This window comes from Lepisosteus platostomus, chromosome 4 (genome assembly GCF_059453375.1).
Source record: "Lepisosteus platostomus isolate fLepPlt1 chromosome 4, fLepPlt1.hap1, whole genome shotgun sequence".
NCBI classification, from domain to species: Eukaryota; Metazoa; Chordata; class Actinopteri; order Semionotiformes; family Lepisosteidae; genus Lepisosteus; species Lepisosteus platostomus.
In genome coordinates this window covers 10,861,468-10,876,828 of record NC_142614.1, presented here as the reverse complement: position 1 = coordinate 10,876,828, position 15,361 = coordinate 10,861,468, and the positions used below count along the sequence as shown (strand labels likewise).

Genomic DNA, 15,361 nt, shown 5'->3' with positions numbered 1-15,361 from the left:
GCACACTGGTGGTGGTGGAGGGGAATCCTCATTACCTGTAAAGTGCTTTGAGTGGAGTGTCCAGAAGTGTAAGCAATTATTAATTCTTATTATTAAGGGCAGTGTGTGAGAGTGGGGGTTAAATCTGAGTCTGGTCCCCATTCCTCTCCTGCCATCAGCACTCGGGGGTTTTTAGGTACATCGTTTTGAAGTGTCTGTCTTGTCATTCTGAGGCAGAACTCATTTTCTCTGCTCTTCTTCTGATTACCATACAACCAGCAGCCCTTAACGACTTTGAAAAGTCAAACTCGCCGGGGCACTCTACTAAAAATTTTATGACACTGCTGCAGTAATTCACCTCAGTCTCACTACAGCATCAAATTATTTTAATCTGGAGAGCACAGTCTAAGAGCTCTGCGTTGTTAAGATGTTTGTTTTTCTATTTCTGGGCTTCTGAATAACTGTGTGGACTGCAGAAGGACATATATTGTCAGTGTTGTATCACAGAGAGAAAGATAGGTGTGGTCTGGACCTCAGAGAGACAGACAGATGAGTTCCGGACCTCAGAGAGACAGACAGGTTTGTTCCGGACCTCAGAGAGACAGATTGGTGTGCTCCGGACGTCAGAGAGATAGACAGGTGTGCTCCTGATCTCAGAGAAACAGACAGCTATGCTCTGGACCTCAGAGAGACAGATGTGCTCCAGACCTGAGAGAGACAGACAGGTGTGTTCTGGACCTCAGAGAGACAGACAGGTGTGCTCCTGATCTCAGAGAGACAGAAAGGTGTGCTCCTGATCTCAAAGAGACAGACAGGTGTGCTCTGGACCTCAGAGAGACAGAAAGGTGTGCTCCTGATCTCAAAGAGACAGACAGGTGTGCTCTGGACCTCAGAGAGACAGACAGGTGTGCTCCTGATCTCAAAGAGACAGACAGGTGTGCTCTGGACCTCAGAGAGACAGACAGGTGTGCTCCTGATCTCAAAGAGACAGACAGGTGTGCTCCTGATCTCAAAGAGACAGACAGGTGTGCTCTGGACCTCAGAGAGACAGACAGGTGTGCTCCTGATCTCAGAGAGACAGAAAGGTGTGCTCCTGATCTCAAAGAGACAGACAGGTGTGCTCTGGACCTCAGAGAGACAGACAGGTGTGCTCCTGATCTCAGAGAGACAGACAGGTGTGCTCTAGACCTTAGAGAGACAGACAGGTGTGCTCCTAATCTCGGAGAGACAGACAGGTGTGCTCCTGATCTCAGAGAAAGGCTCAGAAAGGCTGCTGTTTGTCTGCTGGGAAGGGTTCCACTTCAACAGGAGCATTAGGAAGCCCAGCTTCCCCATGGGGTAGCACAGACAGAAGGCCTGTCCCCCTCTGAGGGCTGCTGGCAGTCCTGCCCTCGTGCTCGGCTGGTGACCACCCAGCCAGTTAGCTGTGCTCTGCTCTCTGCAGTATCAATGCCAGAGGGTCCTGTGCAGCCATGCCCAGAGGCAACCAAGGCTGAAGGAAGTGAGAGCTCCTGACAGTCCAACAACATCCAGAACCCAGTTCTGGCCCCCAGGTCCCGGACACAGGGTGAAGAAAGAGCTCTCAGATACAATGAAAGCTCAGAATGTTTCTTCTTTAAGACAGCTCTGTACATACACAGGGCACTTATTCAACCAGCTGCGTAGGACACTACCACAGTGCATAGCAGTGCATTCCTTATGTGGGCAGTGGCCAGTCCTCCCCACACAGGACAACTGACTGGAAGAGTCCCTGTGGGCACTGGTGATGAAGCGCCCCCTGGTGCCCACTGTCTGTCCCTGGCAGCGTGTTCCCTGTGTGGACCCCAATCACTGCCCAGTCCTCTCCACACTGCAGCTGTAGGGTGTGTGCTTTGCAGGACCCTGGTCAGCTCACTGGGAGGGGGGTGTGCTGGGGGTGGGCGGGCTGCCGGGCTGCAGATCCGAGCCGCAGGCCTCACTGCCTGGCCCCCGGGGGGCCTGGCTTAACCGCTTCAAATCGCCCGTGTCTGGCCCCGCTGTCCGCCGGGGCAGAGCGTGGCTGTGCCCCCGAGCGCCGGCGCCAGATTCCGGCCGTGGCGTGGCGCGGCGCCAGGCGAACAGGGCCAGGAGAGTCTGGAGGGCAGGTCACCTTGGCGCGCGCGCGAGTGTGTGTGTGTGTGCGTGCGTGTGCGTGTGCGTGTGCGTGTGCGTGTGCGTGTGCGTGTGCGTGTGCGTGTGCGTGTGTGAGAGGCGGAGGAGTCAGTGTCTCTGTCTGCCCTGACCTGTCATCCTTCCAGAGCTCCAGTACTGCCCTGTACCTGCGCCCCCACACTGCGCCAGCACCACACCACCCCACCCTTCCTAACAGCAGCTGACCTGCACACATTCTGCTACGGGCAGCGGGTTCTGGGTGCTGGGGAGATTTTCGAATTGGTGTGCCGTACAACAATGTCCTGCAGGAAGCACGCAGCACTTAGCAACACGGGGCACACACAGGCTCGAAGCCCGGTGCTGCAGAAGCAGTGCTGTGCAGTGCGCAACGCATCATCTTGCGTGACGGCGTGGAGATCGCAGTGCGCGCGGCTCCCATGTCCGTCCGGAGAAACGCACTGCCGTCTGCAGCGTCCGTGCTCTGGAGCAGCCCGGCGCAGGGTGATCGATGATTTGCTGGAGTCATTAGAGGAGCCAGGGACAGTATCATGCCTCTGTCCGCACCAATAATATGATCAGCAGCAACAATAATTTTAAAAGCCTCTGGCAACACACTGCCATCCTCTGCCAGCACGAGAGGGTCTCCCCTCTCTGCTGTGAAATAGGATCAGATAAGGAACGTCATTAAGGCTGAGTGTCTCAACATTATTGTTCAGAATAATGACTGTCATCTTTTTCCTGGATGGAGAGTCATGTTTCTTTAGCAGTAACGGTAATTGTGATCGTAGTGAACACTCCCCTTGCAAAATACTCCCCATCAGCATTCCGAAAAGAACAATAACCGTTAACAATCTTTTTTTATCTCTTCAGATTTGTTGAATCTGGCAGTTAACGCGGCGCTTTCGTTTACTGATGGATATAAAATGAGCCAGCCTGTTCCGTTTCCCCGCCTGAAAACATTAGTTTTCTCCCGCAGCTTCTTCTCAGCTGGTTGAACAGCTGTCCGCACCCTGACGCTAATTGAGCATTGATTTTTAAAAAAAGATCCTATTGCTTATTGATTGTGGGCGAGGCGTGTGAGAAGGGTAGCACAGCCTGTGGGTCCCTAGGGCGAGGATGGGAGCCTGCAAGGGGAAACTAAGAGGCAGAGCATGCCGGACTGGGCCCAGCAGGTGTGTCTTTACTGAAGGAGTGGGGAGGCTGGGATAAGATGGCCAGTCAGCCCTGGTGTTGAAGCTGACCCCCTGAGCCATTGAGCCATTGAGCAGCCAGACTGGAGTTAGCTCCTCTAGCTTCTGGCTTTTCTCTTTCATAATAGTAAGAAAAGTATAGCTGTTTGCTAGGGAAGAGTTAAATATCGAAAAACAGTTCAGCACCACGGACAGGTCCCCTGACTCCTGCAGTCAGTTCCCCCGGCGGCCAGCAGGGGGAGCCGTGACGCTCTTTGGCCACTGCGCCCCGAACCAAACGGTCGTTTTGTTGTTTTGTTTTGTTTTGTTTTTTTCCTGAGCAGGCGGCCAAAAATAAAACTAACTGGGTTATCCGTTATCCGAGGAAATTCAAGGGGGCTGTGAAACAACAGATTAATCCGCTAATCTGCAGCCAGACACTGTGAAGAGCGTCTGTAAGAGAAACCAGCCCGACTTCTACTCGGGGGGAAACAGCGTCTGACTCGCTCGGCAGTCTGAACACACGGGCGGGGCGAGGCCTGACCCGGGTAAATCACTCTTATGATTCGCTTTACCGATGCCTGTGCTTCTGGCGTTCAGATACCGGCTCCTCCTGTATTCGTTTTCTTCTCGTTCGGCCCCGCTGGCGGTGCCTTTGTAGATTCAAGCGGGCCTTTATATTCGAGATTTTAAGGTACAGCGTGCTGTATGGAATAAAATATTTTATTCAAGATGTAAGACGAGGAGCCTTCTCCTCCTGTCCCTCTTTCTCCCTCTCTCTTCTGCTGCATCTCCCGCTGCTCTCTGTATCCATTCCCTTTCTCTCCCCGACTCCTGTCTTTCTACCCCTTTCGCTCACGCTTGCCCGCTTGTCAGGATTCCTTTGGCTTGTCCCGCTATTACTGTCATTACGGTAAAGGCGGGAGAGGGCTCTTGCCAGCGTATTGGCTAGGGGATCTCCTGCCGGCTGTCAGTCAGCGGCGAGTGGGCGGGGGCGGGAGAGGGCTCTTGCCAGCCCATTGGCTAGGGGATCTCCTGCCGGCCGTCAGTCAGCGGCGAGTGGGCGGGAGCGGGAGAGGGCTCTGAGGCTCCGGTCGGGACGGAGTCATCCGGAGAAAGAAGGGAGCGGAGCGAGCAGCAGGGGTTAGGAGGCAACAACGAGAGCCGCCAAGGGTAGCAGATCATTCTGCAGTGCTCATGACGAAATTACCGATAGTACTAATGACAACAGAGAGCATGATGAGCGGCTGATGGATTTACGTGTTGGGTTATCAACATCTAAAAACCCGAGAGGAATTTACAGAGGCAAACTTGACAAAAAAAACCCCCGACATTACCGCATTAATGAAACCGTATCTGTGTTCAAAACGCTGCGTCTCCGTGAGGAAGTACTGTACCGGACAGGGCTAGCGGGCTGAGAGCGGACCGAGCTGAGCCGAACCCGGGTTCAGGGACGCGTCAGCGGGTGTCTATGGGGCTCAGCGTGATGTCCCCCCCCGTGAGGAAGGTGAAGTGTTTCTCCCCCGTGATGTGCCAGTGCAAAGTGGTCTGTAGTAACCGGACACTCTCGCTCATGTTCGGCTGCAAGGTAAGCGCGCTGGAGCCGGGGAGCTGGGGGCAGTCCTTCACAAGAGACAGGGGCAGGGTGTGTGAGAGGACAGGGGCAGTCCTTCACAAGAGATGGGCAGGGTGTGTGAGAGACAGGGACAGTCCTTCACAAGAGACAGGGGCAGGGTGTGTGAGACAGGGGCAGTCCTTCACAAGAGACAGGGGCAGGGTGTGTGAGACAGGGGCAGTCCTTCACAAGAGACAGGGGCAGGGTGTGTGAGACAGGGGCAGGGTGTGTGTGAGACAGGGGCAGTCCTTCACAAGAGACAGGGGCAGGGTGTGTGAGACAGGGGCAGGGTGTGTGTGAGACAGGGGCAGTCCTTCACAAGAGACAGGGGCAGGGTGTGTGAGAGACAGGGGCAGGGTGTGTGTGAGACAGGGGCAGTCCTTCACAAGAGACAGGGGCAGGGTGTGTGAGAGGACAGGGACAGTCCTTCACAAGAGACAGGGGCAGGGTGTGTGAGAGGACAGGGACAGTCCTTCACAAGAGACAGGGGCAGGGTGTGTGTGAGACAGGGGCAGTCCTTCACAAGAGACAGGGGCAGGGTGTGTGTGAGACAGGGGCAGGGTGTGTGTGAGACAGGGGCAGTCCTTCACAAGAGACAGGGGCAGGGTGTGTGTGAGACAGGGGCAGGGTGTGTGAGAGGACAGGGACAGTCCTTCACAAGAGACAGGGGCAGGGTGTGTGAGAGACAGGGGCAGGGTGTGTGAGAGGACAGGGGCAGTCCTTCACAAGAGACAGGGGCAGGGTGTGTGTGAGACAGGGGCAGGGTGTGTGAGAGGACAGGGACAGTCCTTCACAAGAGACAGGGGCAGGGTGTGTGAGAGACAGGGGCAGGGTGTGTGTGAGACAGGGGCAGTCCTTCACAAGAGACAGGGGCAGGGTGTGTGAGAGACAGGGGCAGTCCTTCACAAGAGACAGGGGCAGGGTGTGTGAGAGACAGGGGCAGGGTGTGTGTGAGACAGGGGCAGTCCTTCACAAGAGACAGGGGCAGGGTGTGTGAGAGGACAGGGACAGTCCTTCACAAGAGACAGGGGCAGGGTGTGTGAGAGGACAGGGGCAGTCCTTCACAAGAGACAGGGGCAGGGTGTGTGAGAGGACAGGGACAGTCCTTCACAAGAGACAGGGGCAGGGTGTGTGAGAGACAGGGGCAGGGTGTGTGTGAGACAGGGGCAGTCCTTCACAAGAGACAGGGGCAGGGTGTGTGAGAGACAGGGGCAGTCCTTCACAAGAGACAGGGGCAGGGTGTGTGAGAGACAGGGGCAGGGTGTGTGTGAGACAGGGGCAGTCCTTCACAAGAGACAGGGGCAGGGTGTGTGAGAGGACAGGGACAGTCCTTCACAAGAGACAGGGGCAGGGTGTGTGAGAGACAGGGGCAGGGTGTGTGTGAGACAGGGGCAGTCCTTCACAAGAGACAGGGGCAGGGTGTGTGAGAGGACAGGGACAGTCCTTCACAAGAGACAGGGGCAGGGTGTGTGAGAGACAGGGGCAGGGTGTGTGTGAGACAGGGGCAGTCCTTCACAAGAGACAGGGGAAGGGTGTGTGAGACAGGGGCAGGGTGTGTGTGAGACAGGGGCAGTCCTTCACAAGAGACAGGGGCAGGGTGTGTGAGAGACAGGGGCAGGGTGTGTGTGAGACAGGGGCAGTCCTTCACAAGAGACAGGGGCAGGGTGTGTGAGAGGACAGGGACAGTCCTTCACAAGAGACGGGCAGGGTGTGAGAGACAGGGGCAGTTCTTCACAAGAGACGGGGGCAGGGTGTGTGTGAGAGGACAGGGGCAGTCCTTCACAAGAGACAGGGGCAGGGTGTGTGAGAGGACAGGGACAGTCCTTCACAAGAGACAGGGGCAGGGTGTGTGAGAGACAGGGGCAGGGTGTGTGTGAGACAGGGGCAGTCCTTCACAAGAGACGGGGGCAGGGTGTGTGAGAGACAGGGGCAGGGTGTGTGTGAGACAGGGGCAGTCCTTCACAAGAGACGGGGGCAGGGTGTGTGAGAGACAGGGGCAGGGTGTGTGTGAGACAGGGGCAGTCCTTCACAAGAGACAGGGGCAGGGTGTGTGAGAGGACAGGGACAGTCCTTCACAAGAGACAGGGGCAGGGTGTGTGAGAGACAGGGGCAGGGTGTGTGTGAGACAGGGGCAGTCCTTCACAAGAGACAGGGGCAGGGTGTGTGAGAGGACAGGGACAGTCCTTCACAAGAGACAGGGGCAGGGTGTGAGAGACAGGGGCAGTTCTTCACAAGAGACGGGGGCAGGGTGTGAGAGACAGGGGCAGTTCTTCACAAGAGACGGGGGCAGGGTGTGAGAGACAGGGACAGTGTGGACACTGAGGGACAGTGTGAAAGAGGGAGAGTGTGGACGCTGAGAGGGATAGTGTGTGTGAGAGGGACAAGGAAAGTGTGGACACTGAGAGGGACAGTGTGTTTGAGAGATAGTCCCTCTCTCAGGCTGTAGGCTGTTCTCCAGTCCCTCTCTCAGGCTGTAGGCTGTTCTCCTGTCCCTCTCTCAGGCTGGAGGCTGTTCCCCTGTCCCTCTCTTGGGCTGTAGGTTGTTCTCCTGTCCCTCTCTCGGGCTGTAGGCTGTTCTCCTGTCCCTCTCTCAGGCTGTAGGCTGTTCTCCTGTCCCTCTCTTGGGCTGTAGGCTGTTCTCCTCTCCCTCTCTCAGGCTGTAGGCTGTTCTCCAGTCCCTCTCTTGGGCTGTAGGCTGTTCTCCTGTCCCTCTCTCAGGCTGTAGGCTATTCTCCTCTCCCTCTCTCGGGCTATAGGCTGTTCTCCTCTCCCTCTCTCGGGCTGTGGGCTGTTCTCCTGTCCCTCTCTCGGGCTGTGGGCTGTTCTCCTGTCCCTCTCTCCGTCTGTAGACTGTTCTCCTGTCCCTCTCTCGGGCTGTGGGCTGTTCTCCTGTCCCTCTCTCCGTCTGTAGACTGTTCTCCTCTCCGTCTCTCGGGCTGTAGGCTGTTCTCCTGTCCCTCTCTCGGGCTGTAGGCTGTTCTCCTGCCCCTCTCTCAGGCTGTAGGCTGTTCTCCTGTCCCTCTCTTGGGCTGTAGGCTGTTCTCCTCTCCCTCTCTCAGGCTGTAGGCTGTTCTCCTGTCCCTCTCTCAGGCTGTAGGCTGTTCTCCTGTCCCTCTCTCCGTCTGTAGACTGTTCTCCTCTCCGTCTCTCGGGCTGTAGGCTGTTCTCCTGTCCCTCTCTCGGGCTGTAGGCTGTTTTCCTGTCCCTCTCTCCGTCTGTAGACTGTTCTCCTCTCCGTCTCTCGGGCTGTAGGCTGTTCTCCTCTCCCTCTCTCAGGCTGTAGGCTGTTCTCCTGTCCCTCTCTCAGGCTGTAGGCTGTTCTCCAGTCCCTCTCTTGGGCTGTAGACTGTTCTCCTCTCCCTCTCTCGGGCTGTAGGCTGTTCTCCTCTCCCTCTCTCGGGCTGTAGGCTTTTCTCCAGTCCGTCTTTCGGGCTGTAGGCTGTTCTCCTGTCCCTCTCTCAGGCTGTAGACTGTTCTCCTCTCCCTCTCTCGGGCTGTAGGCTGTTCTCCTGTCCCTCTCTCAGGCTGTAGGCTATTCTCCTCTCCCTCTCTCGGGCTGTAGGCTGTTCTCCTCTCCCTCTCTCGGGCTGTAGGCTGTTCTCCTGTCCCTCTCTCGGGCTGTAGACTGTTCTCCTGTCCCTCTCTCGGGCTGTAGACTGTTCTCCTCTCCCTCTCTCGGGCTGTAGGCTGTTCTCCTGTCCCTCTCTTAGGCTGTAGGCTGTTCTCCTGTCCCTCTCTCAGGCTGTAGGCTGTTCTCCTGTCTCTCTCTTGGGCTGTAGACTGTTCTCCTCTCCCTCTCTTGGGCTGTAGACTGTTCTCCTGTCCACTTCTTTGGCTGTAGGCTGTTCTCTTTAATCTTTCTCTCACGTTGCAGTCTTTTTTGTCTGCTGATACTATCGCCATGGTTTCCAGCTGCTGTATCTGTTGCTAGGATTCCCCCTGTGAATGAGGCGTTGTTCAGTGACTCTGTACTGGCCAGCCGTGACAGAGGAGCAGCGAGTGAGTCTGTGTGTGTGTGTGTGAAAGAGAGAGACATGATGAGTGCGTTATAGAAAGTTTCCATCAAGCCCCTTGTCATGAAGTCTCTCAGCTTTGAAAAGCTACTGTAAGCTACTGTGTATAGCATTATCAGCAGTGTGTTATCCAGTGTGGATTTAGCACACCTGCACTGGAGTGGGGTACAAACAGTGTCCTGTACAAGGCAGTTACTCATCTGTAGTCTCTGGGATGTGGACCAAGATGGTGAGAATACAAATCTAAAAGCCATGTAAAGGAACTGAGCAATACAGGTTTGGTTGAAGTCCTCTGTCCTTATATAGAACAGCACCACACTTCAGCACCTTGGTTTCTTGGTAGCTGACTGATCTGAAGGTCTTTTCCAGACAGTTCTTGAAGGATCCAGGGTAACTGGCCTTCACCAGGTGGCTGGGCAACTTGTTCCAGACACCCACCACCCTCTGTGCAAAGAACTTGACTGGACTCTCTCTTACTGTCTGTCTGGGTCCTTATTTCTCCCCTGCTCCTGATCTTCAGTCCTCTGGCATGACCTTGCCATTGACCCTTCCAGACGCTCAGTGGTGTCAAGTCCCCCCACAGCCTCTGCTTCTCAAGCCTAAAGAGACTGAGTGACTTTAACCTGTCTGTGACATGTCTTCCAGCCAGGTGATGCCTGCTGTGTCGACTTGCTCTTTGTCTCCCATCAGCTGCACTGTGTAGCTTCACACAGAGTCCCTCAGGCCTTCGAATGGCTGGGACATGTCTGTCTTCTGCACACGGCGCCCGAGGACCCAAGCAAGCGCCGAAAATTGCTCCAGACACCCACCTCACTTGTGTGTCACGACCCCATGTGCTCTCCTCCTCTCCAGATTGCCCTGTCTGTGTGTGCCACTCCTTTCAGCTCCGGGATTATCCCGGTTGCTCTTGTTTCGTTTTCCAGCCCAGGGAGAGCCCTGCCGCGAAGCTCGGCCCGTCTTTCTCTTTCCGAGAGGAAGCCTGCCCTGCTTGCTTGGCCGAGCGGCGCAGGATCGTGCCAGTCCTGCTGTGTGTCCATTCGCAGGAGCGCCCACTCTCTGAGGAGACCGCGTGCTCCCGACGGGGGGCTCCTACCGCGTGCTCCTGACGGGGGGCTCCATGTGGCTTGGCGCCAGCGCTTGTCCCCTGCGTGTAATCTGGAGGACGGGCGCTGGCGCTCTGCTGCCCCTGTGGGCCCGCGGTGCCAGCGGAAAGGTCCAGCCCCAGCTGTGCGGCTTCGTTACTCCTTCACTGCTCCTGCTCTCGAGCTGCTGCTCGGCCACGCCGCCAGGACTCTCGCCTGACTCCCCTGCGGCTGGTGGATCCTGGACCGGATCAGACTGCTGCGCAGCGGGAGTCTCAGTCTGGCGTGGCGCAATCGTTTCCCATTGATCGTTGTGTATTGAGCCTGTGTGAGTGAGTCCTGCTCCCTGATGCCCGTTAATTGTTCCTTGCAGTGAACCTGTCCATTGATTTTTCCTAGCAGAGATCCGATGCTCATGTATCTTTAATGATGCTGATTTATACAAGACCTTCACAGACTCCAAGGCCCTTCAGTTCACTCCTCAGCTGAATTCTGCTCTACCAAGTCTATGAAAACAATAGTTATAAATGCAACTATTTTCTACATAAAAGCTACAACTGCTTTGTATACAAAAGTACACAGTATACCTACTGCAAACCTGTGATATAAAATGTGCTCATCTGCTGAATGTACTATGTATGTACATCTGGTGTACATGTACTCCACGCACTGTACAGCTGCTGTATATGTACTGTACACACTATATATACTGTCCTGGTGTGTATCTACACTACAAACACCGTACTCCTGCTGTGAATATACTGTACATTCTATACATATTGTACTCCTGGTATCCTGGTATACACGTTCTGTATATATACACTGTAAACCTGCTGTATATACACACTGTACACCTGCTGTATACATACACTGTACACACTGTACACCTGCTTTATATATACACTATAGACACAGTACACCTGCTGTATATACGCACTATACACACTGTACACACTGTACACCTGCTGTATACATACACTATATACACTGCACACCTGCTGTATATATACACTATACACACTGTACACACTGTACACCTGCTGAAAACATACACTATATACACTGTACACCTGCTATGTATATACACTATAGACACTGTACACTCTGTACACCTGCTGTATACATACACTATATACACTGTACACCTGCTGTATATACGCACTATACACACTGTACACACTGTACACCTGCTGTATATATACACTATAGACACTGTACACACTGTACACCTGCTGTATACATACACTATATACACTGTACACCTGCTTTATATACGCACTATACACACTGTACACCTGCTGTATATACACTATATACACTGTACACACTGTACACCTGCTGTATACATACACTATACACACTGTACACCTGCTGTATATACACTATATACACTGTACACACTGTACACCTGCTGTATACATACACTATATACACTGTACGCCTGCTGTATATATACACTATAGACACTGTACACACTGTACACCTGCTGTATACATACACTATATACACTGTACACCTGCTGTATATATACACTATAGACACTGTACACACTGTACACCTGCTGTATACATACACTATATACACTGTACAGTGTATATAACTAACTGAGGTGTTAGTGGGGCCAGCAGGGGGTGCTCACCCTGTGGTCCATGTGGGTCCTAATGCCCCAGTATAGTGATGGGGACACTATACTGTAAACAGGCGCCGTCCTTCGGATGAGACGTAAAACCGAGGTCCTGACCCAGGGCGCTTCTCGAAAAGAGTAGGGGTGTAACCCCGGTGTCCTGGCCAAATTTCCAATTGGCCCTTACCAATCATGCCCTCCTAATAATCCCCTTCTATGAATTGGCTACATTACTCTGCTCTCCTCCCCACTGATAGCTGATGTGTGGTGAGCGTTCTGGCGCACTATGGCTGCCGTCGCATCATCCAGGTGGATGCTGCACATTGGTGGTGGTGGAGGGGAGTCCCCATTACCTGTAAAGCGCTTTGAGTGGAGTGTCCAGAAAAGCGCTATATAAGTGTAAGCAATTAATTAATTACACCTGCTGTATATATACACTATAGACACTGTACACTCTGTACACCTGCTGTATACTGTATATACACTGTACACACTGTACACCTGCTGTATATTGTACACTCTATCACAGTGAATATTAGTCTAACTGCAGTGCAGTATATTGAATGTACTGCACATATTCTGCATAGCACACTATTACTTTCTGTTTAAAGTGTGTATACAGTACTGTACCAAGAGTGTGTGTCTCTCGTAGCTCAGTGAGGACACGCAGTCAGGCAATCCAGTCTCTCTGCTCCCTAATCCTTTAAAGCCCCTCCATTAATGGCTATTACAGAGAAAAAAAAGGCAGGAATTTACACTACTCTCTCTCTGTCTCTCGCTCCCCCCCTCATTCTCTATCTCTCTCCGTTAAAAATATATTTTTTAATTCCAATGGAGTTATGGGTTCTTTAACGATTTAGAGCCTAGCGGTTTCACAGACTTTGCTGTTGGTGATGTTTTGTTTAAGAGGCAGGCAGTGTGTGAGCAGTGTGTTATTGTTTAAGAGGCAGGCAGTGTGTGAGCAGTGTGTTGTTGTTAAGAGGCAGGCAGTGTGTGAGCAGTGTGTTGTTGTTAAGAGGCAGGCAGTGTGTGAGCAGTGTGTTGTTGTTAAGAGGCAGGCAGTGTGTGAGCAGTGTGTTATTGTTTAAGAGGCAGGCAGTGTGTGAGCAGTGTGTTGTTTAAGAGGCAGGCAGTGTGTGAGCAGTGTGTTGTTTAAGAGGCAGGCAGTGTGTGAGCAGTGTGTTATTGTTTAAGAGGCAGGCAGTGTGTGAGCAGTGTGTTGTTTAAGAGGCAGGCAGTGTGTGAGCAGTGTGTTGTTTAAGAGGCAGGTAGTGTGTGAGCAGTGTGTTGTTTAAGAGGCAGGCAGTGTGTGAGCAGTGTGTTGTTAAGAGGCAGGCAGTGTGTGAGCAGTGTGTTGTTGTTAAGAGGCAGGCAGTGTGTGAGCAGTGTGTTGTTGTTAAGAGGCAGGCAGTGTGTGAGCAGTGTGTTGTTGTTAAGAGGCAGGCAGTGTGTGAGCAGTGTGTTGTTGTTAAGAGGCAGGCAGTGTTGGGTTGGGTTGCTGTGTTTCAGTCGTTTCACACAGACGGACATACAGGCACTCGTGGCCTGGTGATGTTGCCGTGGTGACAGTCCAGCGATGCAGTGGGGATCCCTGGGGCGTGTGTGTGAAACAGATTCTGTCCGTCTCCCAGTGAAAAGATTCCCCATCTGACTCACAGAGTGTCACACGTTCCAGCTTCAGCTGCACTCTCCATCCCTCACTCCTCCTCTCTCTCCATCCCTCACTCCTCCTTCCCTCCATCCCTCACTCCTCCTCTCTCTCCATCCCTCACTCCTCCTCTCTCTCCATCCCTCACTCCTCTCTCTCAATCCCTCACTCCTCCTTCCCTCCATCCCTCACTCTTCCTCTCTCCATCCCTCACTCTTCCTCTCTCTCCATCCCTCACTCCTCCTTCCCTCCTTCCCTCTCTCCTCCTCTCTCTCCATCCCTCACTCCTCCTCTCTCTCCATCCCTCACTCCTCCTCTCTCTCCATCCCTCACTCCTCTTTCCCTCCTTCCCTCTCTCCTCCTCTCTCTCCATCCCTCACTCCTCCTCTCTCTCCATCCCTCACTCCTGTCTGACAGTGGAGACAGTGTGCCAGCTCTGGTGGTGGGAGGCTGGCGAGGGCTAGCTCTCATTAACAAGCTGCACAGGATCTCGGCACACACACTGCCCCTCTCTCCCTCCTCCCCTGTCAGTCCCACAGGCCGCGGGAGGGCTGTGTCAGTGTAATGTGAGATCAGCGCCGTGCTGACAGAAGGCCCCTTCCCCCTAGCTCACACTGCACTTTCCTGAACTGGACTGGGCCCGACACGTGCGGAACCAGGCTGCATGCCCCTCGGACCTCTACTGGACTCTGCAGAATTATACTGCAGGGTTTCAGACTGGCCGGTCTCTGCTTCCAGTGGTCTGGCTGACCCGGGCTCTGCTGGAATTGGCTGTGCTGGTCTGGACTGGGCTAGGATGGGGTGGCTTCAGACTGGGAGAGCTGAGGGCTGGCAGGTATGGAGGGAGATGAAAGAAGTAGCAATAACAAGGAGAGACAAGCAGCAGGAACACCAAGGAATCGGTAGCAACAGAGTGTGCAGGGCTCTTCCTCAGTAGTAACAGAGTGTGCAGGGCTCTTCCTCAGCAGTAACAGAGTGTGCAGGGCTCTTCCTCAGTAGTAACAGAGTGTGCAGGGCTCTTCCTCAGTAGTAACAGAGTGTGCAGGGCTCTTCCTCAGTAGTAACAGAGTGTGCAGGGCTCTTCCTCAGTAGTAACAGTGTACAGGGCTCTTCCTCAGCAGTAACAGAGTGTGCAGGGCTCTTCCTCAGTAGTAACAGAGTGTACAGTGCTCTTCCTCAGCAGTAACAGAGTGTGCAGGGCTCTTCCTCAGTAGTAACAGAGTGTGCAGGGCTCTTCCTCAGTAGTAACATAGTGTACAGGGCTCTTCCTCAGTAGTAACAGAGTGTGCAGGGCTCTTCCTCAGCAGTAACAGAGTGTACAGGGCTCTTCCTCAGCAGTAACAGAGTGTACAGGGCTCTTCCTCAGTAGTAACAGAGTGTGCAGGGCTCTTCCTCAGTAGTAACAGTGTACAGGGCTCTTCCTCAGTAGTAACAGAGAGTACAGGGCTCTTCCTCAGCAGTAACAGAGTGTGCAGGGCTCTTCCTCAGCAGTAACAGAGTGTGCAGGGCTTTCCTCAGCAGTAACAGAGTGTGCAGGGCTCTTCCTCAGTAGTAACAGAGTGTGCAGGGCTCTTCCTCAGTAGTAACAGTGTACAGGGCTCTTCCTCAGTAGTAACAGAGTGTACAGGGCTCTTCCTCAGTAGTAACAGAGTGTGCAGGGCTCTTCCTCAGCAGTAACAGAGTGTACAGGGCTCTTCCTCAGCAGTAACAGAGTGTACAGGGCTCTTCCTCAGTAGTAACAGAGTGTACAGGGCTCTTCCTCAGTAGTAACAGAGTATGCAGGGCTCTTCCTCAGCAGTAACAGAGTGTGCAGGGCTCTTCCTCAGTAGTAACAGAGTGTGCAGGGCTCTTCCTCAGCAGTAACAGAGTGTGCAGGGCTCTTCCTCAGTAGTAACAGAGTGTGCAGGGCTCTTCCTCAGTAGTAACAGAGTGTACAGGGCTCTTCCTCAGTAGTAACAGTGTACAGTGCTCTTCCTCAGTAGTAACAGAGTGTGCAGGGCTCTTCCTCAGCAGTAACAGAGTGTGCAGGGCTCTTCCTCAGCAGTAACAGAGTGTGCAGGGCTCTTCCTCAGCAGTAACAGAGTGTGCAGGGCTCTTCCTC

The 15,361-nt window shown here is 53.7% G+C and overlaps 1 protein-coding gene across 8 annotated transcripts in view; it reads left to right on the top strand.

Moving 5' to 3' along the window:
• LOC148672617 (disks large homolog 4-like) overlaps positions 1–15,361 on the top strand; it is a 123,761-nt gene that overhangs the window by 45,363 nt on the left and 63,037 nt on the right. Inside the window, exon 1 of one of the 8 annotated variants that reach the window (XM_088628414.1) lies at positions 3,543–3,826. The exons of 6 other annotated variants lie outside the window; for them this stretch is intronic. Coding sequence is in view for 1 of the 2 variants with exons in the window: in XM_088628410.1 (XP_088484536.1) it covers positions 4,750–4,866 (117 nt within the window). In the remaining variant the exon portion in view is untranslated. Of the gene's footprint in view, positions 1–3,542; positions 3,827–4,054; positions 4,867–15,361 lie in introns of those variants that run through there. One more of the 8 variants, XM_088628410.1, reaches the window with a different exon arrangement.